Source organism: Egretta garzetta, unplaced genomic scaffold, assembly GCF_000687185.1.
Source record: "Egretta garzetta isolate BGI_Z169 unplaced genomic scaffold, ASM68718v1 scaffold445, whole genome shotgun sequence".
Taxonomy (NCBI): domain Eukaryota; kingdom Metazoa; phylum Chordata; class Aves; order Pelecaniformes; family Ardeidae; genus Egretta; species Egretta garzetta.
This window is the reverse complement of record NW_009259855.1, coordinates 1,318,395-1,345,562: the sequence shown is the minus strand read 5'-3', so window position 1 is coordinate 1,345,562 and position 27,168 is coordinate 1,318,395. Positions and strand designations below refer to the sequence as shown.

Below are 27,168 nucleotides of genomic sequence, written 5' to 3'. Positions count from 1 at the left end.
CTTGCACACAGTCCATGCAAAAAGAATCCAAACCCTGAAAGGTTTTTTTCAAATCATTGTGATTCCAGGCCTTTCTTGGGATTTTTTTTCTCCTGTCTCATGGGTTGTAATCATGGTTTTGTCAACTCTGCCAGGTTACTAGTGTGGTGAAATGATCTCATGTGACAAGTACACGCCAGTAAGCAGATGGTAGGTGTAATGACAGCAAAAACCTCAACCTAGTACTTGAGAGCTGTGGTGGTTTTTTACCACAGTCTCCTAGAATTTGGCTAACTGTAAGGTAGTCTTGCCCAATACCAAATGTAAGTGAGACCCAAATCCAGGCATAGAGCAGATTTCAATTTCTCTCTCCTCCTCTTTTCTAACTTCTCATTATTAGTTTTGAAAAACAGTGGGAATTCTTCGGCTTGCTGGTAAATATTTTTGGTTCCAAAACTTCCCAATGTAAAATAGCCATTTCTGAAGAAAACAAAATAATTTCCACAAAGACAGTAATTTTGTCAGAAAAAACGATTTTCACTAAAAAATAAAAAAAAGTGATGACAGTTTTCCAACAATCCCAGTGATTAGACCAGCACGGAGAAAACCCAAATGCATCACAAGCAAGCTCAGCACCACAGAGGTCAGTCGAGTTGGCCCTATTTGGTAGAGTTCATGGTGGCAGGTCCCATTCAGAGCATAGTCCCCAGTATGCAGACTTCCAGCAAACATGTCATCTTCCCAAGCCCGAAGGCCCGTGGTGGGTCTTACCAAACTAAGCTTTCCATGTCTCGCTCTAGTTGATCTCTCTTCCTGCTGCCTATCGGTACAAGGAGGCAACAGCAGTAACAGCTGAGGGGTATTGGAAAGGCAGATGGGAGGGTGATAAAAGGCTTATGGGATGGAAGCATCTAATTATGGGCTCCTCTGTTCTGGTGCTTCTCTTCCCCAGTTTCACTGGGGTTGGACGGTTCACTGCTCATCTAGCACATTGCATTGCAATAAGCTTCTCCACCCACGCTCATGGGCTGCTTTCCAGACCTTGTTGGAGTTTACCTCTAGAAAATTCCCTCATGTGATGTATTTTTCCACATTTCTGCCTGTGATTGGAACAGCCAGCACAACCCAGCTGTTCTCACAACCGTCACATCCCAGGATTTCCCCGTGGGGAAAGTTACCAATACCTTGTCACTACTGCAAAATGCAATCTGTGGGCTTGCACAAAAATTAGCCGGTGGTCCCCTGAACACTTGTCCTGAACTGGGGCTTCTGTTGGCTTCCAAAAATGGCCTGCAGAAAGCTACACTGACAGCTCAACTGCTTGGGCAATAAGGGCAGAGAGAAAAAATGTCCCTGGACCTTCCATCTCATTCTGTTCCCTCCAGCAACCCGCTGGCATAGTAGGTGCTCTCATTTTTTTTGGCAAAGATCATTAGCAAATTACGAAGGTGGGTAACATTACTAGACTGTCCTGATCAATGTACTCATCTCCCTCCCCCGCTCCTGCAAGGTGGCATGTGGTGCTTTGGAGAAGAGGGCCTGTGGAATAGCCTAAGTCAAATCCATAGGATCTGAACTGTTCCTGATGTTCTCTTCAGTCCTAAGAAACCCACACACTTGGTATCAGACAGATTAGCTGCTCAGAGCAGGAGCTATCCAGATTTTCTTTCTCAAAATTGCAAATTTGGGACTGCAATAAGCAGGCATTTACAGCAGTAGTGTGCCTAGGTAGATGTTTCCTTTGCTGTCCCCAAACAGAGCTTGGCTTTTGTTTTGCATGAGGCTGCAAATCCTCTGGAACAGCTAACAGATACTGACTCGCAATGCTGACATTGTAGAAATACGAGTTTCCTTTTGTAAAGTATTATGATCTGAGCACAGTGGCAAGTATACCAGCTTGTCCTAGCTGCCGCCCATCCAGGTTAGCCACTTCTCTCAATAACCGATGTTGTGGCAGAAGGAAAACCACCTCTGGAAACCGATGTACAGAGTGCAAGGCTTACCTGAAGCTGAAGCAGAAAGACCAAAGCGTGTGGCAGGACCACCTGGCCCTCCCTTTCCCCAGCTGTGGGGAGATCCCTGGGCTCCAGCTGACCTCTCCCAGGGCTGCATCTAACCTGGCACGTGGACTACTCCACGCCAGGTCCTGGGGCCATCCGCCATGTCCCAGACCAGGAAAAAAGAGCCTCCCCAGGACTCCAACTGCCCTTTGGCTGGTGGTGGGGAGGAAAAGGCCTGTGCGCAGCCCTCGCTCTGCCAGTGCTGGTGCAAGGAGGTGATGGGGGCCAGACCCATGTGCTCCCGCATCCTCTCAGCCTGAGCGCCCCCTCAGACTGCTTGGAGGGCCCAGTTCTCCACGCACCCACCCTCTTCAGAGCAGACCTGGAAGTTGCCCACAGCTGCAGGTCACAAAACAAGAGTTGTGTAAATCCTTCTCCATCTTGACAAGTGAGTGGGTTGCATCCAGGTCTTCTTTTCTCATGACCTCTTTTCATGACACTGTCAGGGCAGGCATCTGCAGATCTGGAGCGACCTCCTCACTCAGCTTACTGTTTCTTCTGACAACTAAGTTTGCTAGAGATTTATGCAGGCAAAGAGAATTAGCTGTTAAAATATCCCAAGGATGAGCCTTTTTAGTTGCTACGCCTGAGACACATCCAAACACCAAAAAAATTACTAACAAGTGATTTCATGGCCAGTGGCAAAACCGTATTTCTTCCCAAGCTGCTGCAAGCATGAAAATCCTAGGTATTTCTCATCCATTTACAACGGGTGAGTAGCAGATGGGAAAATTTTGTGCACAGAATGAGTAATTTCAGCTCAAAGATTTTACTAAACGTCAAACGAGCTGCCATGCCCCAGGACACTCATCAGAGCCGCTGTGGTGCCTTGCGACTGTGGCTGCCTGCAGTGGGTGGGAGGGGAGCACTTCGGGGGCAGAACCAGAAAGCACCTCTAGCAAAAAAGCAGTGTCGGGCTCAGGGTGAAATTTCTTGCCCTATCTACACCAACAGCCTGTGGGAACCTGCTTGTGGAAACACACTGGCGTTACTTGTTGGCATCGTTTCAGAGGAAACTTTTCACTGAAGTCTTGGAAAACCCCGACGCAAAAAATCCATTCCTCAGTCACTGTAGTTCCTCAGGATGCTGTGTTTCATATATATGCCTTGCTGTAAATCTGTAGGGACACTGAAAGTGCAAGTAGCAAACCAAAATTATCTCATTCATTAATTAGGAGCCATTCTGGAAATTTGGGGATGAGTGGTCTTTGCAAGGTACTCAGTGATGAAAGGCACAAAGCTTCTGGGACAAAGCCAAAGTATCTTTATACACATCTTGGGCTAGAGGCAGCAGAAACTCTCCTTCTGAAACAGCTAAAACCAAGCATCCCTCTGCAGGATAATGACATACAAATAATAAGCAAAGGATGTGCCTCTGGGCCAGTGGCCTTAAAAATATTTCAGCTTACACTGTGATGGAGACAGCATGAAAATGGAACAGTAGCTTTGATTATGCAGAGTTTCAAGATGATCTTTAAGCAGTTAGCAATTCACGATGGTCTATCTGTAAATGGGCATATTCTTTGAAACTTATTTGGGGATAGCTATATCCTGATTTAATATTTGAAAATGCAGTAAATTGCTGAACTTTTTAGTCATTGCGTGTTCTGTGCCCCCATCGCCTTCCCTGTCCTCAGCCTGTGTTACGCTACTATTAATATTCTTCATTTAATTCTCTCCCAGTTGCCATAACTAGTCGGCCTACATTTTTTTTTGTTAATGCATAAAATGTGAAAAAATATGTCTTGTTTCCACTGCTAATAAACTCTATCACCCTCATGGGGGTTGTTAAACCAGCCTTCAAAGAAACACAGGGCCATCATCATTACCTACAACCATTTGTTCATCATGACGAGAGTAAACCAGGTATTTAGTCGTCAGCATGTAGTGTGAGAAAAATGCAGAGAACAAAAGTTTTTAACACCCTAGCTCTACACTAACTTCCTCCAGGATTCAGTCATACATCTCCCTTCTCCAAATACAAAGCATAATGCACGTTCCTCACCACCCCAGAAAAAAAAAGAAATGGAGATTAATGTGTGCAAAGTTGGTGGAGCGTGACATGGGCATCCTACAATGAGTAAGTCATAAGGCCTATGGAGTCTTTAATTCTTCTCTTCCTAAGAGAAAAAAGTACATTTTACTCACAAACACTCATAGAACAGAAAATAAATGTTAGAACAAGTTTTCTCTGGAAATCTCTAAATCTCCCTCTGTTCCCATCCTGTCTAATTTCTACGCTGTTACAGCATGTTAACCTCTATAGCCAGCAGATAGACCTGGCAGAAAATGAACCACCCACCTCAAAACATACAGCTGGCAAGTGCCTGGTAACATTAAGCTAAAACTATGGCAGGTTGTTGCAAAATTCACTTACCAAATGCCAGAAAACCCAGCACATAGTCAATATAGCAAATTTTGTCATTACTGACCTTATCTTTCATCTTATCTTTTACAAGTTTGGGCTACTGGAATTGCAGGCGCTAATTCAGCAGGCTTTGGCCAGGCACCACCCTCCGGCATGGCTCACCGTCTCGCTGGTGGCAGCAGCGGTGGCAGCAGAGATGGGAAAATTTTGTGCACAGAATGAGTAATTTCAGCTCAAAGATTTTACTAAACGTCAAACGAGCTGCCATGCCCCAGGACACTCATCAGAGCCGCTGTGGTGCCTTGCGACTGTGGCTGCCTGCAGGGGGGGGGGGGGGGGCACTTCGGGGGCAGAACCAGAAAGCACCTCTAGCAAAAAAGCAGTGTCGGGCTCAGGGTGAAATTTCTTGCCCTATCTACACCAACAGCCTGTGGGAACCTGCTTGTGGAAACACACTGGCGTTACTTGTTGGCATCGTTTCAGAGGAAACTTTTCACTGAAGTCTTGGAAAACCCCGACGCAAAAAATCCATTCCTCAGTCACTGTAGTTCCTCAGGATGCTGTGTTTCATATATATGCCTTGCTGTAAATCTGTAGGGACACTGAAAGTGCAAGTAGCAAACCAAAATTATCTCATTCATTAATTAGGAGCCATTCTGGAAATTTGGGGATGAGTGGTCTTTGCAAGGTACTCAGTGATGAAAGGCACAAAGCTTCTGGGACAAAGCCAAAGTATCTTTATACACATCTCGGGCTAGAGGCAGCAGAAACTCTCCTTCTGAAACAGCTAAAACCAAGCATCCCTCTGCAGGATAATGACATACAAATAATAAGCAAAGGATGTGCCTCTGGGCCAGTGGCCTTAAAAATATTTCAGCTTACACTGTGATGGAGACAGCATGAAAATGGAACAGTAGCTTTGATTATGCAGAGTTTCAAGATGATCTTTAAGCAGTTAGCAATTCACGATGGTCTATCTGTAAATGGGCATATTCTTTGAAACTTATTTGGGGATAGCTATATCCTGATTTAATATTTGAAAATGCAGTAAATTGCTGAACTTTTTAGTCATTGCGTGTTCTGTGCCCCCATCGCCTTCCCTGTCCTCAGCCTGTGTTACGCTACTATTAATATTCTTCATTTAATTCTCTCCCAGTTGCCATAACTAGTCGGCCTACATTTTTTTTTGTTAATGCATAAAATGTGAAAAAATATGTCTTGTTTCCACTGCTAATAAACTCTATCACCCTCATGGGGGTTGTTAAACCAGCCTTCAAAGAAACACAGGGCCATCATCATTACCTACAACCATTTGTTCATCATGACGAGAGTAAACCAGGTATTTAGTCGTCAGCATGTAGTGTGAGAAAAATGCAGAGAACAAAAGTTTTTAACACCCTAGCTCTACACTAACTTCCTCCAGGATTCAGTCATACATCTCCCTTCTCCAAATACAAAGCATAATGCACGTTCCTCACCACCCCAGAAAAAAAAAGAAATGGAGATTAATGTGTGCAAAGTTGGTGGAGCGTGACATGGGCATCCTACAATGAGTAAGTCATAAGGCCTATGGAGTCTTTAATTCTTCTCTTCCTAAGAGAAAAAAGTACATTTTACTCACAAACACTCATAGAACAGAAAATAAATGTTAGAACAAGTTTTCTCTGGAAATCTCTAAATCTCCCTCTGTTCCCATCCTGTCTAATTTCTACGCTGTTACAGCATGTTAACCTCTATAGCCAGCAGATAGACCTGGCAGAAAATGAACCACCCACCTCAAAACATACAGCTGGCAAGTGCCTGGTAACATTAAGCTAAAACTATGGCAGGTTGTTGCAAAATTCACTTACCAAATGCCAGAAAACCCAGCACATAGTCAATATAGCAAATTTTGTCATTACTGACCTTATCTTTCATCTTATCTTTTACAAGTTTGGGCTACTGGAATTGCAGGCGCTAATTCAGCAGGCTTTGGCCAGGCACCACCCTCCGGCATGGCTCACCGTCTCGCTGGTGGCAGCAGCGGTGGCAGCAGCTCCTGCCTCTAGGCAAAAAGCGATGCATGCAAAGGAGAGGAGAACCCTCCATCCCGCCACCCACCCGGGGCCGAGGCACCAACAGTGGTGGAGCAGCTCCTGGGGAGGTCGGCTGCACAGGGGAGCCTGCTTGACCTCCAGGTTTTGTGAAACACGCCGTAGCCCAAAGCACGGTCCTGCTCAGTGCAGTTACTGTGTCAGGTCTTGCGGCTTGCGTCACAGAGGAGATCAGATGAAAGAGCCGCAGCCTCCAGGCCTGGAAAGCTATTAGAGAGCAGGATATTTCTTCTCTCAACATCTTCAGATCTTTTCCAGTGAATCTCTACATCTGGGGGAAAGGATGAGACTAGAAAGCCCAGTAAATTATTCCATTAGTTTGTTTCAGAAAAAACAGGGGCTTAAACCCTCCCTTCCCCACAATGACTGGTTTGGGAGTCTCATTTTTTCCCCTGTTCCTAGTCACCACAGAGTTTGGTACCTCTTGTAGCTAAAAGCATTAAATACCTTGTTGCCATAAACACCAAAATAACTTTAATTTTCTTAGCTTTCATAGCTGAAACATAGTCGTATTTCTTAGACCTCAGTTTTGCTCTTGAATGAAAATGAGCCAAGTTAGTGTTTGCGATTTTGGTAACTCAAACCTGTAGAAGATAATAACACAGTCTAGGTGCATAATGACAGAAATTGCTATATTGACTACGTGGTGCGTTTTGGCATTTACAATAGTTTTATTCTGATTGCTGTGAATGGAAGTTATATATATATATATGTTTAATTCACTGAAAAATAAGTTCAGAATCTTTCACACGTGAAATTTTATCCATTGCTAATAAGTATATATATTAGTTGTAATGATTTGCTGACTAATGCATTGCTTTGGCCAACTTGTTAAATAAAATTATAGAATATCATGCTCTGCTGATTCATCTCTCTCTCCCTTTCCAGATGTTATTCTCAACCGATTATGCAAATTCTGCTTTCTTCGACAATTCCTAGTACCTTTTATTGAGATTTTTCAACTCCAAACCTGATGTAGTTTTCTGTCCACTTTCAATGTGCATCATGATTTTCTACAAATAGCATAGAATTTAAGGACAAAGGAATTCTCAAGAAATAGAAATCAAATTAGACAGAAGGTCTGTGTAGAATAATCTGTATTTGACATTCACATATTATACATCTCTTGTGGAACATTAAAAAAAAATCACAGTGAGGAGCAATTGGCGTGTGAAAAAAGTCAATTTCTGAAAAAAAAATGTACAAAGGCATCATGAACTGTCAGCCCAGCATATAGGTCAGCCAGGTTTTTCTACTAAGAGTCAGTGGATGTGTTTCATTCTCATCAGTATCAGACTTGCCCTAGCTGGGACACACCACCGGTATTTTCAGTCCAATGAGGACTGGAGGGCTGTTAAATGCCAGTAGCAGAGTTGCACTGCAGGAGACAGAGGTCAGCTTGAACCCAAGGGGTTGGTCAGGAAACCAAAACGGAAATCTTTTAGGGGCCAAATTAGAATGTAACTTTTCTTTTCCTACCGACTCTGAGGAATGTCGTCCATTAAACACTTTCAAAATCTGTTGGTCTATTTATTTTCACTGTTGTGTGTCCCTGAGGAGGTACCCCATTAGCCAGCCTGCTTGCAGATGAGGCTCTGGGAAAAAGTGCTCTCAAGCTACAAGGAAAGCTGTGGAGCCAGGTTTTGGGCCAGGGTGCTGAGATAGCAACAAGGGCAGAGCAAGAAGAGTATTGCCACAACTGTTAGTGAACAAATCAGTGCAAACTGTGAACAACAGCGGCGTGTCTCCTGCTGCGATCAGACACAGAGGAAACCGACTGCCTGCAGCCAGCCAGCCAGCAAGTAGCGGTGCTGTGCCTGGAGCGAGCCCAGACAGCACCCGGCACGGCAAAACGACTCGCTCCAGCTCTGCATGAACATGGTGGCCAGTACAGCCCTGCGTCCACAAGGATGCGCCAGCTGAGGAGCCTGTGAGCAGGACACGTGCCACGGGGGCAACAGCTCTCCGAACACCAGTGGGGGCTAGGGAGGGCTGAGATGGGCAGGTTCCGAGGGGGGGACCCCAGCATAGCAGCCTGGTGAGCAAGAGAAATAACACAGACAACAAGGAGACAGGTTGACCTTGCCTAAAATGCCTGCTGTTGAAGAGTTAGACTCCTCAAATGGGAAACTAAAAACTATTTACTTACTGACAGAGGAGAAATATGTGAATCCAGGAGACAGATGATCAGGGAAGATGTGCCTATGAACAGGAGCTTAGTGGTGTGAGAAAAGATACAGTGGGGGGAAAAAAAGGATTGCAAAGATGTTTTGAGGCACCTAGTGGTAGAAATAATGTAGATATGAAGACTGCTTATTTTATACTGAAGATAAAGATGTGGCTGATACAAAGCCCATCTAATTTTGTTTTGCTTTGGATCATGAGCAATGATAGAGATATGCTGAGTAATTAATGATGGCTTCAAGGCAACACCTGATTAGGCTGAGATCTGTGAGGTCCTCATCACCGGCATTTCTGAGTCCACACTGGATCTTTCATAATAGATGGATAAGAAAACTGAGAAGTGGCCCAGCAGATTCAGAATGATAAAAGGAAGTCTTTGGGGTTTATACTGTAGATGAGTAGCCTATTTAAGCCAGTCCTGCGAAATATACCCAGGACCAAGGACTTTATGGCTAGTGAGCATCCATAGCCCAAGCTCACACTTTACACTGCAAGTCAGTGTCTGTACTCAGAATTAGTAAGTGTTTGCGCTTCAGAAAAACTTTTCCAATAGGTCGGATATTGTGTAATTACTCCTGCAGAGATACTGCAGCGCTTTTCACTGAAGCAGATAGTACTGGTGTTTGTTGCGGGTAAAGTCATACAGATGTGGTAAAGCAATGGACATTGCAGCACAGAAAAATGTCTGTGTTCCAAGGAAAACCATATTTTACCCAAATAACTGGTTTCTGTCAATGATCATAGAATGACAGAGAAGATGCCACCTATTTTGAAGGCAAGAGACCTTCTGAGATTAGTTGGCCCTTCTGTCTGGGGAAAAGCTGCTGTATCCACATCTGACAGATGTTTTCCAAACTCATTCTGAAAAATCACCAGCAAGATTCAGTAGTCTCCTAGAAAATTGTCCCAGTCCTTCCCTATCCTGACATGAGACAGCGTATTTGCAAAAAATAATGAAAGACCTCCTCCTGCTATTTCCTCAGTAATATTTCCGTGCATTGCTACAACACAAAGCACACTCAATGAAAATTAAATGGGTAAGTAATCTTTTGAGATAAAAGCAAGAAAGTGTAGGTAAAGTTTCTAATGCAAATTCTTAACTTCAGGACTTCTGAGCTTCTCTTCTGATTTATTAAGGCTCTGTTCCCTCCAGACTCTCCACTATGCAGAATTTCAGGAAGAATGATGTCTCCAGGAGGAAGCAAAGGTGAGGTGATGTTTTGATGTTGAGCTAATATCAGCAATAAATATAGGGCAGCTTCTGCTGCTTCTTAACATAAACCTTTCTGAGAGGCTGAACAGACTTTGCATTTCCTTAATGAAGATACATTTTTTCAATTTAAAATCCTATGCCAGTGAAATACTGCTTTCATTGATGATCGCAGTAGGAAATCAATTCAGTATTACACATTCCGAAATAGATCCCATAAATTGCCACAGCTCCTTGATTGCGATGCAAGTCTGACAGCCCGCACAGCTGAGGCTCTGTCTCTCCATTTAGATAGCGGCTGGTATTCTGACTGCCACCTTATAAACGGTGCAGGTGAGCTGGCAGTAAAGATAGAACTGAGAGAGATCTGCTGACATCAGATTAATATAGACATTTCTTTCTTGATAGTATTTGATTTTCAGAGGCTCTTGAGAATTTAGAGCTCAGATCTCTGAGATGCATTATATACTGTACTGTACAAGGTCATTCATGTCACTGACAACTTTATGGGCAATAGTTCTTGCCGCCAGATAGCATTCAATACGTGCAAACACAGGCTGAAAACTACATTCATTTTTGGCTGTAACATTGCAGGTCCAGGCTCATGAACTGCTGGGAGCACAATTTATCTTACTTGTGCTGAATTAATCGTAAGAAAGTATGGGAAACGTTAGACCTATGTCTCAGAGAGGGAAACTCTCATGGTGAAATTAAGGGACTAGCACTGAACCAGGGAGGTGGCTGTTGCTGGAGCAGGGACAGGAGCTCAAGGCTGCTGGAAGCCTCCAGCAGGCCAGTGCCCCCAGGCTTAAGATGCATGGGCAGTGAAAATTGGTACCAGCGTGCATAGCTCATAATAAAACTACTGTGTCTCATAGCCTGAAAATGTGTCATCAGCCCCTCAGACCTGTTGAGCTAAGTGGAGACAGACTCTCCTTTAACCTCTATTTCCCATTTTACTACAACTAGTGAAACACCATTGCCTGCCTCATGGCAGACATTTACCAAAACTCAGGTCTGAAGAAACATTTCTCCCCTTGGAACAACCTCCACGGGAGAAACAAACCTCTACAGAGCCACGCAGGCATTGTGCCAGTTGCTGGTTCCCACATGTCTCAACTCAGAGAGGTGCACATTTTTAGCTCTGCTACATCCAAGCTACTAACCCTGATGATATTTAAACTAATATCACAATTAGCAAAGTCATAACACTCTAAAAATTCCTTCTCACAGGAAGGTGATGAAAGCCTATGGAGTAGGGGAGGAGGGAGTAGACAAGCTTGCAAACATCTCCTCCTGGGGAGCAATATCCAGCAAGGAGAACATTTAAGTGATGCACAACCATCCTTAGGGGCCCTGCTCCTCTCTTGCTCTGCAGTCTGAGGACTTATCTTGAGAAACGTCAACGCATGCAAAGCCCAAAAGAAGAGAAGCAACTCGTTCCTTTGGTTATCTTTAAACTTTGCAAAAGACAGACATAGATTAGGACTTCTTTTAGAAGAGGTGAAATTTTTTTTAAGAATTGCACATTTTTGTGGGCTTAGTCCAAACCCTTGCATCTGCTTCGATAACACCATTTGCACGTCAGAGGTAACAAGATGTGTTAGTGTTTGGGACAGCTGGGCTCAGGACGAGGGGGTGTGCAGTGGCTCGACGGCCAGAGCCTGAAGTTGCTACGGCTCCACTAGACCATGGGAAAGAGGTGGCAGGATGCACAGCCAAAGCTGACAAAAGATGTGCAATATACTATACATGGCTGATGTTGGGCACTGAGGGCTTTCATTCTCATGCTAGTGGAAGAATAACAGCCACTACACCTTGATTTTGACAGTGAGATTGGACAGACAGGAGGAAGAAGCTGCACAGATACTACAGGAATAAATGTGACACTAAATGCAGGGGAAATCTCTTGTGTGTGTCTGTGGGTGGGTGGATGCATGCATGTGCATCTATAACCACATGTCAAGTGAGCTGTTCATGTATTGCAGCTTCTCAGGCTGGCGTAAGTGGATGTGGCAATAAACTGTGAGGAAGCTGTATCCGCAATATCATTCACTGTCTGTGAAAAGGTGTTTTCAATTTGCACTGTCACATAGCAGCTAATGTTTGGTATCCACCGTAGACAGTAGATGATGTCTTTGATTTTTTTTTTCTTTGCTATAATATTTTGGAGTAAACAACCATTTGTTCCTCTTTCTTTAAAGATCATCGCAGACTTATCGATAAAGGAGAAAGTTCTCAAGTGGCTCAGGCAGGTGCAGCCTGTGGACTGTATATAGGCACGACCGACCCAGATGCTTTCTGATACACAACCGGCACAGCTGGGCAAGGCTGGCAGGGCCTGGGAAAAAAAAAAAGGCAAGAACAAAGACCCCCAACCCCGTCACCAGTGTAAGTCAGAAAGCAACAAACACCAACAAGCTTCGCAAATCAGATTAAGCACCACACAATGACGCTGAAGTCAGTGAGAGCTAAATGCATTATTGTTCATCTTTAACTTACACGGTCAAAATTGGTTCAGCAATTTGAAAACTATGAGCACTAAACCCCTTTTTCTACATGCAGAGCTAGGCTTTTCTACATCTTTTCTTGAGCAAAAACTTAAAATACCATAAAGGTGTCTGCACGGGAGAGAGAGCACCAGAATGTATAGCCCTTGTTCAGAAATAAGACAACTCCCAGCAGTGGCGTGAGGATAAAGCCAAGGGGGATTACGGGGAGCTGCAGAGATGCTCCATGTAGACCAGCCATAATAGGGTGGCTATGGCAAATACAGTTAGTTATTCATACATACAGAACATGCTTCTTCCAACCTCTGGTGTCTCAGCAGGTACTTGCACAAGTAGTAACTGCAACTCAACCTTTTTACATGACCACACTGTCTCTGAATATTTATGTATGTCAGTCAGTCTATCAGTGCCTCCCAAAATCATGTCTTAATGTGTCATCCAATTTTAATTAAGTCTGACTGAAAGGAAAATGTCTCAAAGATAGAAAGTCCCTAAAAGTTTTGTGCAAAAAGGCACCCAGGTATTAAAAAAAAACCACAACAAAAATAAAATATAAAATAAAAAATATAACATGAAAATAAAATTTTAAAAAAAAATTAAAATAAAGAATAAAAAGATGAGAGACCTTTTTTGCCCTTCCCTTGCCCTGAGGGAAAGGTTGACACATGTGGTAAACTCTTGTTAAATATCAGAGGGCCCACTTGTAGGAAAGCTCATTGGGATGGCAGGGAGGCCGGCTAGGGCAGTGGCTTGCATGGCACTGCACACCGTGGTGCTGCCCCGGTGTCTTCCCTGCAGGGTGATGAGGCAGATGCCCCCAGCCCACCCCACTGCAGGTCAGGTGAGGAGCACACCAGGCACAAACCCACTGGAAATGAGGCTTCGTTGCTTCTGCAATCTCGTGCTTGCACATGCAAATGCAACTTGCTAGTGAACGTGTCCCTGCCTCCCCTTCTCCTCCCTCTTGCTGGAGCTGCTCCAGGTTGAACCTTTGCACCTGCTCAGAGGTGCTCAGTTTTTGAGCCCTGAATCACCCCTGCCCCTCCAGTTTCTGGCCAAACAGTAGCGATCACAGCAGTGTTTGGTAAGCAATGGGTACAGAGGAGCCTAAACAGGCTGATAATGCCCCCTCTGAGAAGAAATTAATAGAAAAATACGGGATATGTAGAAAAGAGCACTTGTACTACTGTCACTGGAAGTGAAGAAAGAAGCTACCATCTCCCAAAGCAGTTAGGAAAACAGAAACATTTTATATTTCGCATCACTTAATAGGTAGGAAGAGGAGCAATTAAAGGGAGTCACCTAAGTAACCACAGCAGAAACGTCAGGGGGTAGAAAGAAAACTTTTCAAGCAAAGTCCCTGGGATGCTTATTTCAAACAGAAGGACCTCAGCAAACACAGAAGTAGAGGAAAAGGGCAGTTGCAGGTGTTAGATACAGCAAAATATTGGAAAGCAGGACTGAAGGCATAGCTGAGGAAACTGAGGAAAACTTCATTTCTGAAAAGTGAAGAGCCAGCAGGAGCTGAAGTGCCCTATAGTGCCGCTGACTGTAAGGGAGGAGAGGGTGACGAGCTGAAAGTGGAAATCAAAAAGAAGGTTCAGGAAGATAAATCTATTTATATTGGAATTTTTCTTTATCTACACAAGCTCTCAATCACACAGGGCAACTGGAGCATTGCCTTTGCTCACGCAGCCTGCCATCGCTGAGCCCCGAACATCTCAGATACGGGGACAGAAGTCACAAGAGGTGAGAAGCATTCGAGCAAAAGTCCTCCCAGAAGGTTTTAGACATGACAAATTAAAGCTCTGCATGAAAAGCCACGGAGAAAGGGAGTAGGACAGAAGGATATTAAGCCAATGTTTCATTTCCTCTATAAAACCCACCTGTGTGCAGAGAGTCGGCACAAAGCCTATGTGCATCACTGACAATATTAACTTACCATCCAAGAGCTATTTTGCAGCTGAAAGTGGGCTCTCTGTGCACATCCTGCTTTGCTCCTTGGTGGGGAGTGAGCTGTGCCCAGGCAGGCGGCAGGCTGCCTGCCCAGGGAAGCACCATTCACCCTCCCTGCCGGCAAAACCCCGGGGGGCATAGACCGACTAACATGGTACCAGTGAGCTGGGAAACCCAGAGGTTAGAGGAGGAGAGGGGGGAGACGTGATTCAGCATATCCATATCCCAGGGGTATTGCTGTCGGATGCACCAAGTTCTGGCTGCATGTGGTGCAGATGAAAACGGCTCTAGATTAATTGCTGGTCAGGAGTTTCTTCCAGTAGACTGGAAAGATAATCAGAAATACTGTAGGAAGGCTGCAAGTAAGCTGCAAAGGGCACTGCTGGTTTGTGCTGGGTTTGCAGCCCCATGAACCGCATGGAAGGGCTGCGTGCCGCCAAGCTGAGTAGCCACCTGGCAAAGAGCAAGCAGCTCTCTGCTGGTGATGGAGGGCACACTCCCTCATGCTGCTTTTTCTGCAGGAAGCAGGACACTGAGCCACGGTGCTAAGTTGAGGACAAGATGGTGGTACTAAAATATTATTAATGAATAAACTCATGACAGTTTTTAATCCTTAGAGTCCTGATAGGAATACAAGTATAATTTTCCTTCAGTGGACAGGAAAAGAAAGCACAGAACGACCGACCAGTTTACCCACTAAACACCTGACACTCGCTGGCAGGTCTAGCAACAAAACAGAGGTCTCTTACTCATTTCTGTGTCGTGTGCTACAGGCCTGAAGTCATTAGAGAAGCTAAGAGAACTTATATAGAGCATTAGTTAAAAAAGCAGTTAATAAAATATACTTAGGTGAAGGAAATAAATACTGTTCTACTTAAAAAAAGAGGAGAAGAAAGGAAACAGTTACCTTCCCGAAGCAGAAGCGCCTGCTCCACTTTGCTGTTGGGTACAGCAAGATCCAGAGCACACTTGAGTTCCGCATTTCTGCATTTCGGGTCAGCACCATAGTCTGTCAGCAAGACGACTACCTCCACACTGGATTTCCTTGCCGCTGCGTGGAGAGGGGTGTCTAATCGCTTCCCCATGTTAACGTTGGCTCCTTGAGCAAACAACAGCACACAGTTAGATCCGGGAGGCAGCAGGAACTGTCCAACCCCATATCACACTGGCTGGTTTCCACCAGCAGCCTAAATAAATGAAGGGGTGTATGGCATGCAAGCCTCCCTCGTTTTTCTCAACAACAGCAGTGCAAAACGCAGCAGGTCAGATACCTCCTGTATCAATGTCCTCCGAGCCACCAAACCCTGTCTGCGACAGACAGAACTCAGCAGCTTGATCTTCAACCCAATAGATGTTCAAAGCCTACCATATGCTCTGTAAATTTGTGAATATCATAAAATCTCACATAGATTATGATAATTTAATTACCGGAGGGAAAAAAAAAGTCCCTTTAGGTATTTCATTGTAATAACTCCAAGAGCACAGCAAGCGAAATGCTTGCCCTGGGCTCTGCAGGCACAGCAGGGCCACACTTTGAGCAGGTGTAAGCCAGCTAATGTACGCTGACAGCAAAAATTTATGCGAGCTCGTAGGCTGTGCCTGGACCTGCCGTGATTATTCTTTCAAGCAGCTTTACTGCTGTCTTCATCATCCACTACGAAGCAGGTGAAGTTAATGCTTAGCATGGCAGTTTATCACAGTCAAGAGTTGGTTTTGGTCACTCATATTAGCCAGCATTGTCTGTGCTTCCTGTTCTCGTTCTAGAAACCTGAAAGTATTTTATTTTCACATTCAGGCAGTCTCAGGGAGGTTGCTTTAATTAGGGCTTTTTTCACTGAGGAAACCATAAACTCTTCATGAATGCAGGTGAAATTTTCAATAGCCTCAAACTCTCTCGGCCTCGGGCCGCCCAAACACCTCTTGTGGAAATAACCCATGATGTTTGCCATGGAGACACCAGCAGCACTGGCTCACACCACCACAGCTCTCCCCCGGCCCCTTCTCCAAGGTACCTAGCTCCAAAAGCTTCTTGACACAGTCTGTCCTCTGGTATGTGCAAGCCACATAGAGCAAGGTCCCATGCTGCAGGTCTTCTTGGTCAATGTCAACCCCATGGGCTAGAAGGGTCTCCATGCACTCTCTGTGTCCTGTGGAGAGAAGAGCTGTCACTGAAGTGCTGTAGAGCAGATTACACCCAGATACAGCCAGTGAGGCACAAGTGCTGGGAATAAGCCAAGCCTATTTATCTGTACCAGTACGGACAAGGTTTTTACGGAAAAATATTTTAACGTCAATAAAAGATGCATACCTCAGTTATTATTAGCTTCACTCACAGCCTGAACGTTACCTCTCTTGACCGCTTCATGAATGGGCGATGCAAGGTGGTTCCTGAGCTGCGGCTTGGCTCCAAATTCGAGCAGCACATTGACACAGGCCACGCTGCCGCTGCAGCAGGCGTTAAAGAGAGGAGTGATCCCATCGATGGTGACTGCGTTGACCTGGAAGAGCAAGAGACGCTCAGGATAATCCAATTTAAGAGGAATGCCCTTGCAGCGTGCCTCATGCGCACACCAGAAATGCACCAGAAAAAGACGCTTGTCTTGTTTAATTTCAGAATGGATTTTGTTAACAGCTTTCAGAGTTATGTTGTGGCACAACATACATAACATTCTCCTTTGAGGTCTGTCCTCTTTCCAGGATACCTAGAGCCATAAGGCAGCAGCAGTGCCTCCTATGAATACTCCTAGAGTTGCTCAGAAAATATTTTTTTTTACGTGGAGAACTTGAGTATCTTCATGACCGTCTAGTTTGCACCAACCCAAAGCCAGAATATGCTCAGATGCAAATGGCTTTGCTTTTTAAATGAAAACATTTACTTCCTATTTAATACTTTCACCAGAAAACATATTTCCAGTTAAAGAAATTTTCACGGAAACATAGTCTTAATCCTGAGCGGAAAAGGAGCTTGAAAAAGTTTTGTTCATATGCACGTGTGTGTATGTATGTGTGTAAGAGAGGGAGGATTTCCTTCCTCCACCTCCTGTGTAAACACCTGGCAAGAACCACCATCCATCGTTCTCCACTGGGACCGCACACCCCCCGGCTTGTGCTGTGCACAGCACCGTAGCTGCTATTTTTCACCACCTAGCAAACCCTCAGAAACAAATTATGCAGCAAACCTGTGTGTCTTTAATTCTGTGGCACACTGGAGAAGAGCAACAGATTATGCAAGCATGTGGCAATTTGTGCAGTTTCTTAATCAAGGAGAAGAGGAAAGAGACGGGAGAGGAAGGGCTGGAGAAGTCCTGGGCCACTGGGGAAGTCAGAGGACTTTGCTACCAGTGCAAGCACAGGAGCTGCATCGCAAAGGGGTGGGAGAACCAGGGCAGAAATATCTTAGCTCATACAATTTAACTAGCAAGGTATTTTGCCTTTAAAGAAGAGAAAGGCAGCGATGTTTAAGAACCTGTTGGTTTATTCTGGGTAATTCAGCTGCGGACTGCCTGCAGTTGACACCTTCCTAGATATCATTCTTCCTCGTTCATTTGAACTATTGGGTTGTTTACGATGGTGTATGAGTTAATTCCTTTTTCCACAAGGTGCTTTTCCCACAATTACAAGTCAGTCCTTGCCATTTCTAGAGTTTCAGTCCTTGCCACCTTCAGTAGGCTCCAACCGTGCAGCAGCCAGTGCCAGGCCACACTCCCACACATGAAGCTGCACTTGTAAATTAAGCAGGTACACTGGAGGAGGCAGTCCCACCTTCCTGGAAAACCAGTGAGGGGAACAGACCTGGCTGGAAAATAATCATGATAGGGCCAGGAGTTGGGCAAGCCAGAATGGCATGGGGAGATACCAGGTACTACAGCATGGGGGACATCTGTCTGCTCAGATCTGGGAGCCCAAAAGGCAGCTTGGTCTTCCTGAAATGGCGAGGCTCCAGCTAAGACTCTGTTTCAACAGCATCATTGCTCTGGATCTCAGCACCTTCCTTGATCTTCCTCCCCTCCTGCTAATTGCTGAGCTAAACTATCCCTTGTCCTGCACAGCTTCTAAAACAGCAAAAGGAAAGAAACAGATATGCTTTGGGGGCATCTGTATTTCATACAGATTACACACTGCAGCCCTGCAGCCCATCACTGCCCCCGCCTCCCCCCAGTCTCATCGGGCAGAAGTGGCTGGAGCTGCTGGAGGCACTGGGGGTCTATCAGCATCATTGCACAGCAGGGCCAGCGGTTCCAGCAAGCTGATAACCAAGGGCAAGCAAGGAGATAAGTGAAGAATAAAAGTTACTCCCTTGCTCTCCCTCTCTACTGGACGTTGGTTTAATTGGTAAAAGAGGAAAGAATGGTAAGGCAGCTATTGTGAAGTAAATGGCTTGGTAAAAAGGGAATAAAGAAGAGCACAGCAATAAAGGAGAGCGGCACATTTTCTCCCAAAGTATAGACAGTGGCCTGTTGACTTTATGTATGAACAGAGAGCAGGGGAAAAGCAAAAACCCAAAAACACTAGAGCTATATATTATACCAGCAACAGGCTGATTTCTTAGGAAAGCAACAGGTAGTTCAGGGATGATTTTTCTGAGTTATAAAAAGGCAATGTCATTAATATACCAAAAATGAAGCAAAAATGATCAGAAAGGAGTTTTCATTTCATCTTTCTAAGGGATTGAAATTTGGCATTCAGTTCAGTAAGTCAACAAATGCATTTTCCTCTACAGAGGACAGCTTAATTGCCTGCTATCATGTTGCTTAGTTTCTTGCCATATAGAATGTACTTGAAAACCCAGATGAATTAAATATATTTTTATATATTTCATCCATTCCAGTATCTCCATTTTCAACATGTATTCTACTTTAGGTCCAACTGGGGGAAATATTATTTTATTAGCAGATAAAATGTGCCATTGCTTTAAGCACATCTATTTTTACTTATGTGAGACTCCCAAACCATTCCACAGAAAACTGGAGGCAATCCTGGTGATTGTTATGGGGAGAAAAAAAGGACAAATAATTTTCTTCAAGGTTATTTTCACCTAGCATCTCTCATTCTTTTTCTATCAATCATGACTACGTTTTACATACAGAAGGAAAACAAAAGAGAATAATGGGGTGACCCAAGTAACCACCAGGAGAAGGCAAATCCATTACCCATGGGAATAAAGCACTGGTTTTCAATTCCCTGTTCCTGCCCAGGATGCTCCTCTCAACCCGCAGTCTTGCCCTGCCCCGTGGGCAGCCCATCCAACATCCCTGCTTATGCAGGGAGCATCCCTGCTCCAGGGGCCCGCATCCCCGCTGGCGTCCCCGGGACTCACCTGAGCGCCGTTCTCCAGCAGCACCTTTGCGCAGGCGACGTGACCGCCTAGGCAGGCCTCATGGAGAGCTGACACACGGTCCGTTGTCACCAGGTTCACGTCGAAACCCTGCAATGAAGGGCAAGGGGTGTGAGGGGAAAACCCTGCCCAAAGCACACGGGTCCCCGGGGCCAGCACGGGTGCAAAGGATGGTCGGGGTGTGGTGGGGGAGAGCCACGTCTCTGGGTGTGTGCTCAGGGAAGGTCCATGGATTGGATTCATGCTGTTCAGTGCTTCGGTGCTCGTTCCCAAAGACGGCGGCTGGTGATGGGGTTAAAGAGGAAGCAAGGGCAAGCTGTGCCCTGTATTTCTAGTTCTTTACGATGCACAGTCCATCCCAGGAAAGACATCGTGTTTCTTTAACTTATAAGGGTGGCATTACCTTCCCTATTAGAAGTCCAGCACCAGGAGCTACAGCTGGTGAGATTTACCTCCCTGAACGGGAGGTAGTAAGAGCTAGTAAGTACCTGGTAAACCCATAAGATAGATGAGACAAATCCCACCCACGAATCAGTTCCTCTTATTTGAGCACCCAGGAAATGTTTTACACTGGAATAATGAACTGTGATTTACAAATGCTTTTTTACAGGTATTTCCCCAAATGACAGCTCTTACATCTACTCCTGCACAAACAGAAACCAGACATATTCACAAAGGAGACAGCAATTGTCATACATGTCTTCCCCAGAATGCAGCTAAATCTCCTGGTAATTAAGATTTTACAACCACTTGTGAGGACAGGCCTGGAAGCAGCTCCATTTGCCACTTGATGTCTTCTGTTCGGTAACACAGTTGGTCTCTCCCTGATGTGCTATAAACTAAGCAGCTCACAAGGTGGCAGCAATGCACTTTTTTGGTGCGCAATAGCAAATGCGATGGGCAGAAATAAGTGGCTGTGAGCAATGTAACACTGTAAAAAGTCACCAATGAGCATTAAAAGGAAGCACTGTAATCACTTTAAGCTAGAAATTCTATGACAGAAAAACAATCTGTTTTCACTCATGTGAAAGCATTATTAAGGTAAAAGCTGTCGCTAAAAATTTCCCGTACATTACATCAGTGTCAGGGGAATAGATAAAACTTTGAAAAAATGTTGAGATTATTCCATTTTGTAATTGTATATATGTTTCATACTTAATGATCAGCATATTCCTTCAAGAGAAATGTCTTCTAGAGACTCTCAATAAGGAGACCTATTCGCAATCATTATTTTTATATATAACAAATTAAACTCGGTCATTGCAAGCAAAAAAATAAGTACTGATATCTTGAGCAAAACAGCAATCCCTTCTATTACAAAATGGAGAGTCGGTTATGGACCTTACTATAGCTGTTTGCCAAACATTGCTCATGTTAAACCTTATTTTCAATGTATGTGAAAAATCAAACTCTTCTTTCGGTGCTGGAACAGGCATTGGTGTGTCCTTGAGCTCTTTCAAAACTCCAGCACTCATTGTTTGCTTATATCCAGGCAGCCCCAGGGGAGCAGAAACCTTGCTGACTTTCTTGAAAACTGTGGTCCTATGGCAGAGACCTCTGAGTGTCCCACATATACCCTAAGGTATAGCTCCATATTTAATTTTAGGCTAGTAGCGTAACTAGATTAGAAGCAATGAGCAATGATACACTGCTCCATGAACAGCTTTGTCCCTACATTTATCAAGCTGTGGTGAATCAGCTCCAATTCAGTCTCTACAGACATCGCTGCCTTGACCTCTTTTCATCAGCAAGGACCCTCATCCTTCACTCCCAAAATTAAATGGCTTCAGGAGGAGAAAGGGTGGATTAACTAAATGATGTATAACCACAACACTGTGTGCTTCTCCAGTGTATAACCATGGCCAGTGTATAAATGGGGCATTTAGTGTTGTAACCATACCAGGTTCCCCACTAATAAGATGGTGTAAGGTCAGCATAAATAGAGATTTGGGGGTTGGGGTGGGTGGGGTAGAGAGAGGGCAGAAAACCAGCAAAGCCCCAAATGAATAAGCCCTCTTTCCTTATTATCCCTAACCTCCATCACATCTTTTTCCATAAAAAAAGCATTTTTATATCAGCAGGTGAAGGGAAGAGGGATCAGGAAATGGGAGGGGCAATACTGTCTGTAAGCAGCAACATCTTTTAGCTGCAGCCGTGCCTCGATAGATGTCTGGAGTGGAGGCTTTCACACTGGCAGCCCCACCCCTTGAGGATGTCATCCATTCAAGCTGTGGCCTCACTGGTAAAAATTGTTTGCCTTGAATATAAAAAGTCTGATGGCCAAAGTCACAGAGCTTACACTCAGGGCATTAATATTCCTGCAGTTGTCTTGACGGGGGGTGGGCAGTTGCTCATTCATGCCAGATGAGGGCATTGAGTTTAGGCAAAGATGGTAAGGAATATCATAGAATCATAGAATCATAGGATGTTTTGGGTTGGAAGGGACCTGTAGAGGTCATCTAGCCCAACCCCCCTGCAGTGAGCAGGGACGCCTTTAACTGGATCTGGTTGCTCAGAGCCCCGTCCAACCTGGCCTTGAATGTTTCCAGGGATGGGGCCTCCACTAACCTCCCTAGGCAACTCATTCCAGTGTTTCACCACCCTCATTGTAAAGAATTTCTTCCTTATATCCAGTCTAAACCTGCCCTGGTATAGTTTAAAGATGTAAAGATGTAAAGTAAAGATGGTTGGCAAAGAGTGAAGAACCATAACCTGTCTCTTTGTAGCTGCCCACTTTCATATCCAGCTTCTTGCCCTTTCTAGTATATTCTTTCCTCCTCTCTTTCTTTTTGCCTGAACTTTTGGTTTCATTTGGAGCAGAGGGTTCCAGGCTGACAGGTCTCTCTTTAGGAAGACCATGCTTGCTATTTTATGAAGCAAGATGTACTCTTACAGCTTTCTACTGATTTTTTTAAATAGCTGATATATATATATTTCTCTCTCTCTCTCTCCCTCCCCCTCTCACACACACTGTATGTGTCCCTATTCTCCAGCCCAGTTTGCATGGTTTGCCATTGAGAAAGAGCCCAAGGTTCACTGTTTATCATACAGCAAGCTACACGCTGTATCAGTCCTTGTCCTGTGCCTATCCCCAGCATCCTAGCTAAGCAAACTAATACATGCACAAAGGTGTACATGTGGATATATTATTTATACAATTATATTTCTTATGCCCCGCTGCAGTCTGTTACCAGCTCGCCAACTCACAGATGCAATTCAACAGAAACTACGCTGCTACCCAACCTTTTCTTTACCTGTGGGCTTTTACCTGTGCAATCAAGGTTTTCAAAGACAGGAGGCGTCCTTGGAAGGCAGCCTCATGAAGAGGGGATCGGTCTGCCCAGCTGCCTGAAACAGCAAATGCACAAGTTAATTCAGCTAAGCAGCAAAAGCAGCTCCTGGGAGGACAGGGGAAAAAAGAGCTGTGCGTAAATGCAGATCAGGACTGAAATCAATGTGGGGGCAGCGGTGAAACTGTTTGATAAATTGGTTTCAGCAGAGCAGCTGAGAGCTCAGCACTCCTGAGAAAGCTGGCTGCTTGCTAAGGGACCTAAACAAAAGCTTCTTGGCAGAACTTCGAAAAACAGCTAAAAGCATGCTTCAGCAAAGACCACGAGTGTAGTGCTGCTGGATCTCACCCGGGGACTTCAGAGCCCTGCAATTCTGTTCCAAACCTCCACCTTTCCTAGGGAGCTTTTGTCACAAATCATATTCCAGATTGTCTTGCGCTTTGTTAAGAGACTCACAGCAGGGAGACGCAGGGATGACTTGTCCATCAAATGAATTCTGGCATGTCCCTGGCAGTTTTATTTCCTGAACTGACAATTTCATAAATAATATCCTCCAGCTCAGACTACTGGGAAACAGGTTTCATCCTCCTCCTCACTGGGAGGTTTCAGAAAAGACATGGAAAAATAAATTCTGCCTGAGGCTTTACTTTTCTTCCTTAATCATTTTGAGTTGTTGAACTGTTCAGACTCCTCCATGGAAGTTAGCTTGCCCTTTTACTTACCTTAATCTATGCATGTGCCAAGGAAAAAAAAAGATTCCTTAGCCTAGCTACTACCTATAGGCATAGTCAGTCGGCTCAGGTTAAATCCTTGCAACTCAAGTAGAGAGCAAATTTACTTGTCCTATATTAAAATTTATAACTATACCATGACACACTGTGTAGTAAGCATTTCTCCAAAGGCCAACTGCATTTACAGTGTCATGGGACAGAAGCAATACCAGTGTTTGCATTCATGCTGCGTTGTACAGCAGCCCCATAAGCACTGTATTTGAAACCCTTGTCCTGTTTATTTTTTTCAGCTATGCCGCACACCAGAGGGAACAGGAAGGGTGATTTATCTCCATTTCAGGAGCTACCCACAGCAGAGAGAAATCAGTGAGAGGCACAGACACATCCCTGGGGACTTGAGGCCAAGGACATAGCACAGGTTTCAGCCTTGGCTAAGGGAGTCTCCTTTGGTTCCCCGAGAACCAGGATGCACCTCACCTCATGGGGTTACATTTTTAACTGTAGCTATTACTTTTGTTTCCAGTTATTTAAGGGGAAGTTCCTGGGCTCCTAAGGCAGGAAGCTGTCATGGAAAGACCAGCCGGCACAACATACGACCAGGCTCCTAAGGAGCAAGTAGGGTGCCCCAGGCAAAATGATGGAAACAGGAACCAGGTAGGGACTGAGAAACATTTTCCTGAAAACATCCCAAACCCCCCACATCCCTCATCATGCTGGTGACCGAAATAGGCAAGCTCAGTTCAGAAAGTCAGAAGACATTGCAGGTGACAAAACCCAAGGCCCTTATACAGCAGGAAGATTCAGAAGTGATTTGGACCACAGAGCTTATTTAACCACAGTGCCTTATTTAACCTTTTATGCCTACAGCATAGCATGTGCAAGCGCACCTCACATGCGTTTACAATGCACATGTATGCACACACATGCCTCACCATGAAAACACATGCTGCTGCATATATCCATGCTAGCTACAGCAACCTACCTCCCTGAAACATGTGGCAAATATAGTTCCCATACGGGGCACATCTTCCCTTCACAGCTGTGAGTGACATATCTGAAAACACTGTGGCTTTTAAAATGCCTACAGATAAATTAAGTAGCCCCGCTGCTGCTGCTGCGCTACTTCACTGCAAAGAGAAAAGGCTCTGAAGCTCCGCCTGTAACCCAATATAGTGCCCCAGCAACAGCATCACATGGTCTCGTGTTTTGTAAGGTTATCCTTAATGGCTTTTTGCAAATGGCAGCTTGCAGATAAAAATATGTTGTGGTCTGCTAAACTTCAAGGCACTTCAATACGAACCTGCATGAAGGAAAAAGTGCTGTTTGCCACGCCTCTGACTACAATTGCATGAAGGCACTTGGGAAAAAAATGACAGTAATAAATGATTGGAATTATATTCTGGAGAATAACAAAGAAATTAATAACCCAGACATGCCTGTATATAAAGGCATTGTTAAAAATGCATTGCTGCAGTGTTTGTCTTGGCCAGATCTCTGCTTTGGGTGGCCATCTCGCACCACCCATGTTCTGCTCATCTTCATGTACCTGATCATGGCAGCACTATTCATCATGAAGCAAGCACCCCACAAATGAGTCACATAAAAATCTGTGATGTCACAACATTGATAAGAATCTACAAGTAGGAAAATATGTTCTCATTAGTAGTAAATGTAAAATACTGTGTCATTTTAATTAGTGGAATTACTGGGCATGCAAATGTGTGTCTACTCATTACTATGGCAGTGATGTGAAGGAGTAAAATCACTACAAAAAAACCCCAACAAAATAAACGACCTACTAAAGAGCCTACTAAATACAATATATTCCCATGCTGTATATTTTTCAGAATAATGTTAGCTGTATTCATTTTTACCATCTGATTTAACAAAACAGGAGCTTTTGGCGTGGATTCAAAAAGTCATTAGTTATATCCTCCTCGTATCTCCTTTCAGAAAATCAACATGCTAAAACTTTTCCCTAAATATTCTCTGGCAGTAAAGCTAGCTATTTAGTAAAACCATCTGTAACCCCCGCCAAAGAATGCCTTGCTTCCCAGAACAATCTTTTTATTTACCATAGTGCCTTGAGCAAACGCCGTCCTCATTCTAGCTGGGTAATTGTTGGAGTCTCATATTTTGCACACCTACAGCATGCCAACGCATACTGACACTGTAAAGACCCCAGAAATGGAAGGCACTTCAGGTTAAAACATTCACCCATGCATTTAGCTAAAGACTCCTCATTTTGTGGCAACTCAATGATTTCAATCCTCAAGTTATAAAAATGTAGCAAATATACATTTAAATGTTAGAGTGTCCATGTTTTTACTTTACCTGGGACTATTCCATAGATCTCTTCTGCTATCCTGGCAGCCTCTTTTCTGTTGCCTTTAACAATATAGAAATGGGTCAGCAAAGCCAAGGAAATCTTAATTAAAAGCTTGAAGCAAAACAAAGCAAAAATGGCAAAATAAATGTTAGTGAAAGCATGGAGTATAGAACTGCCCTCCATTTTGGTTTGCTCTTTGAATAGTTTCTCAGGTCGGCTAAGCTGCACCGGGCTATTCTTGGTATCATATGTCATCTATTTTAAACCCTCCAGAACCTGCTGTTCCTCAGTTACCAAAAATACATTCTGGTTTTATTTGGTATGGGGTATTTGATACTAAATAACAATACCAAGGATAAGACAGTTTGAACATCCTGTGCCATACAGGAAACAAACAGAAAATCCTTTCCAAACCCACATGAATTAGAATAAATTTTCAGATAGATGCTCACCATACCACCTGAAAAGCCTATACATCCACATTGTATTTACTCTTTGATGGAGCACTTCCATTTACAAGGGCTGCATAGGTAGAATTGCAGAAATTGTTCAAAGATACTGCAAAAAGAATACTTTTCTGTCTTTCCCGGCTTGGTAACAGGCCTTGCTGATACTCAGATACAGAACAAAGGCAAGTGTATCAAATAAAAGCATTATCATGAAAGAATCTGAAATAAACCCACATGTTTTCAAAGCCAAGGCTACGAAGTCAAAGTTATTCTAGGAGGGGAAAAAATACACTGAAAGCATGTAATCAGAAACACATGATAACATGCTGGTATTTTCCATCACTCGGGGACAAAGAACGGTGTCTGTTAATATCTCTTGCAAACAGCATCTTACTGTTTTGAAAGAACGGAGATATTTTTACGTTATCTATCATTGATTCAAAGGTGTAATATTTGAAACTGAAGAAGATGCACCCTTTCTTTAACTGCCCTTTTTTTCTTGCTAAAGGCACATGGCTTCCATAGAGAACAGAGTATTTTTTTCTGCATGTAATTAATTGAAGCTACATATAATACCCCATATCCTATTTGTTTAAACTTTTCTTGATTCCTTTTTTCCTGTATGGACAGCAGGGGGGAGATTTCTTTCTTTCTTTGAATCCCCTCCTTGCCAA

General features: G+C 44.1%; 1 protein-coding gene across 2 annotated transcripts; it reads right to left on the bottom strand.

The window, feature by feature from the left end:
- Positions 1–12,110: 12,110 nt before the first annotated feature.
- On the bottom strand, positions 12,111–26,300 carry ASB11 (ankyrin repeat and SOCS box containing 11). Of its 2 annotated transcripts, none has more exons than XM_009639965.2 (7): positions 26,051–26,300; positions 22,964–23,043; positions 19,678–19,785; positions 16,708–16,858; positions 16,373–16,507; positions 15,268–15,459; positions 12,111–12,235 (listed from the first exon to the last, which is right to left on the bottom strand). In XM_009639965.2, the coding sequence occupies exons 1-7, from the start codon at positions 26,298–26,300 to the stop codon at positions 12,111–12,113; spliced, it is 1,041 nt and encodes a 346-aa protein (XP_009638260.2). The 2 variants fall into 2 exon arrangements, with proteins under 2 accessions (XP_009638260.2, XP_009638261.1); XM_009639966.1 differs by having other exon boundaries at positions 19,678–19,734; positions 26,051–26,228.
- Positions 26,301–27,168: the final 868 nt, after the last annotated feature.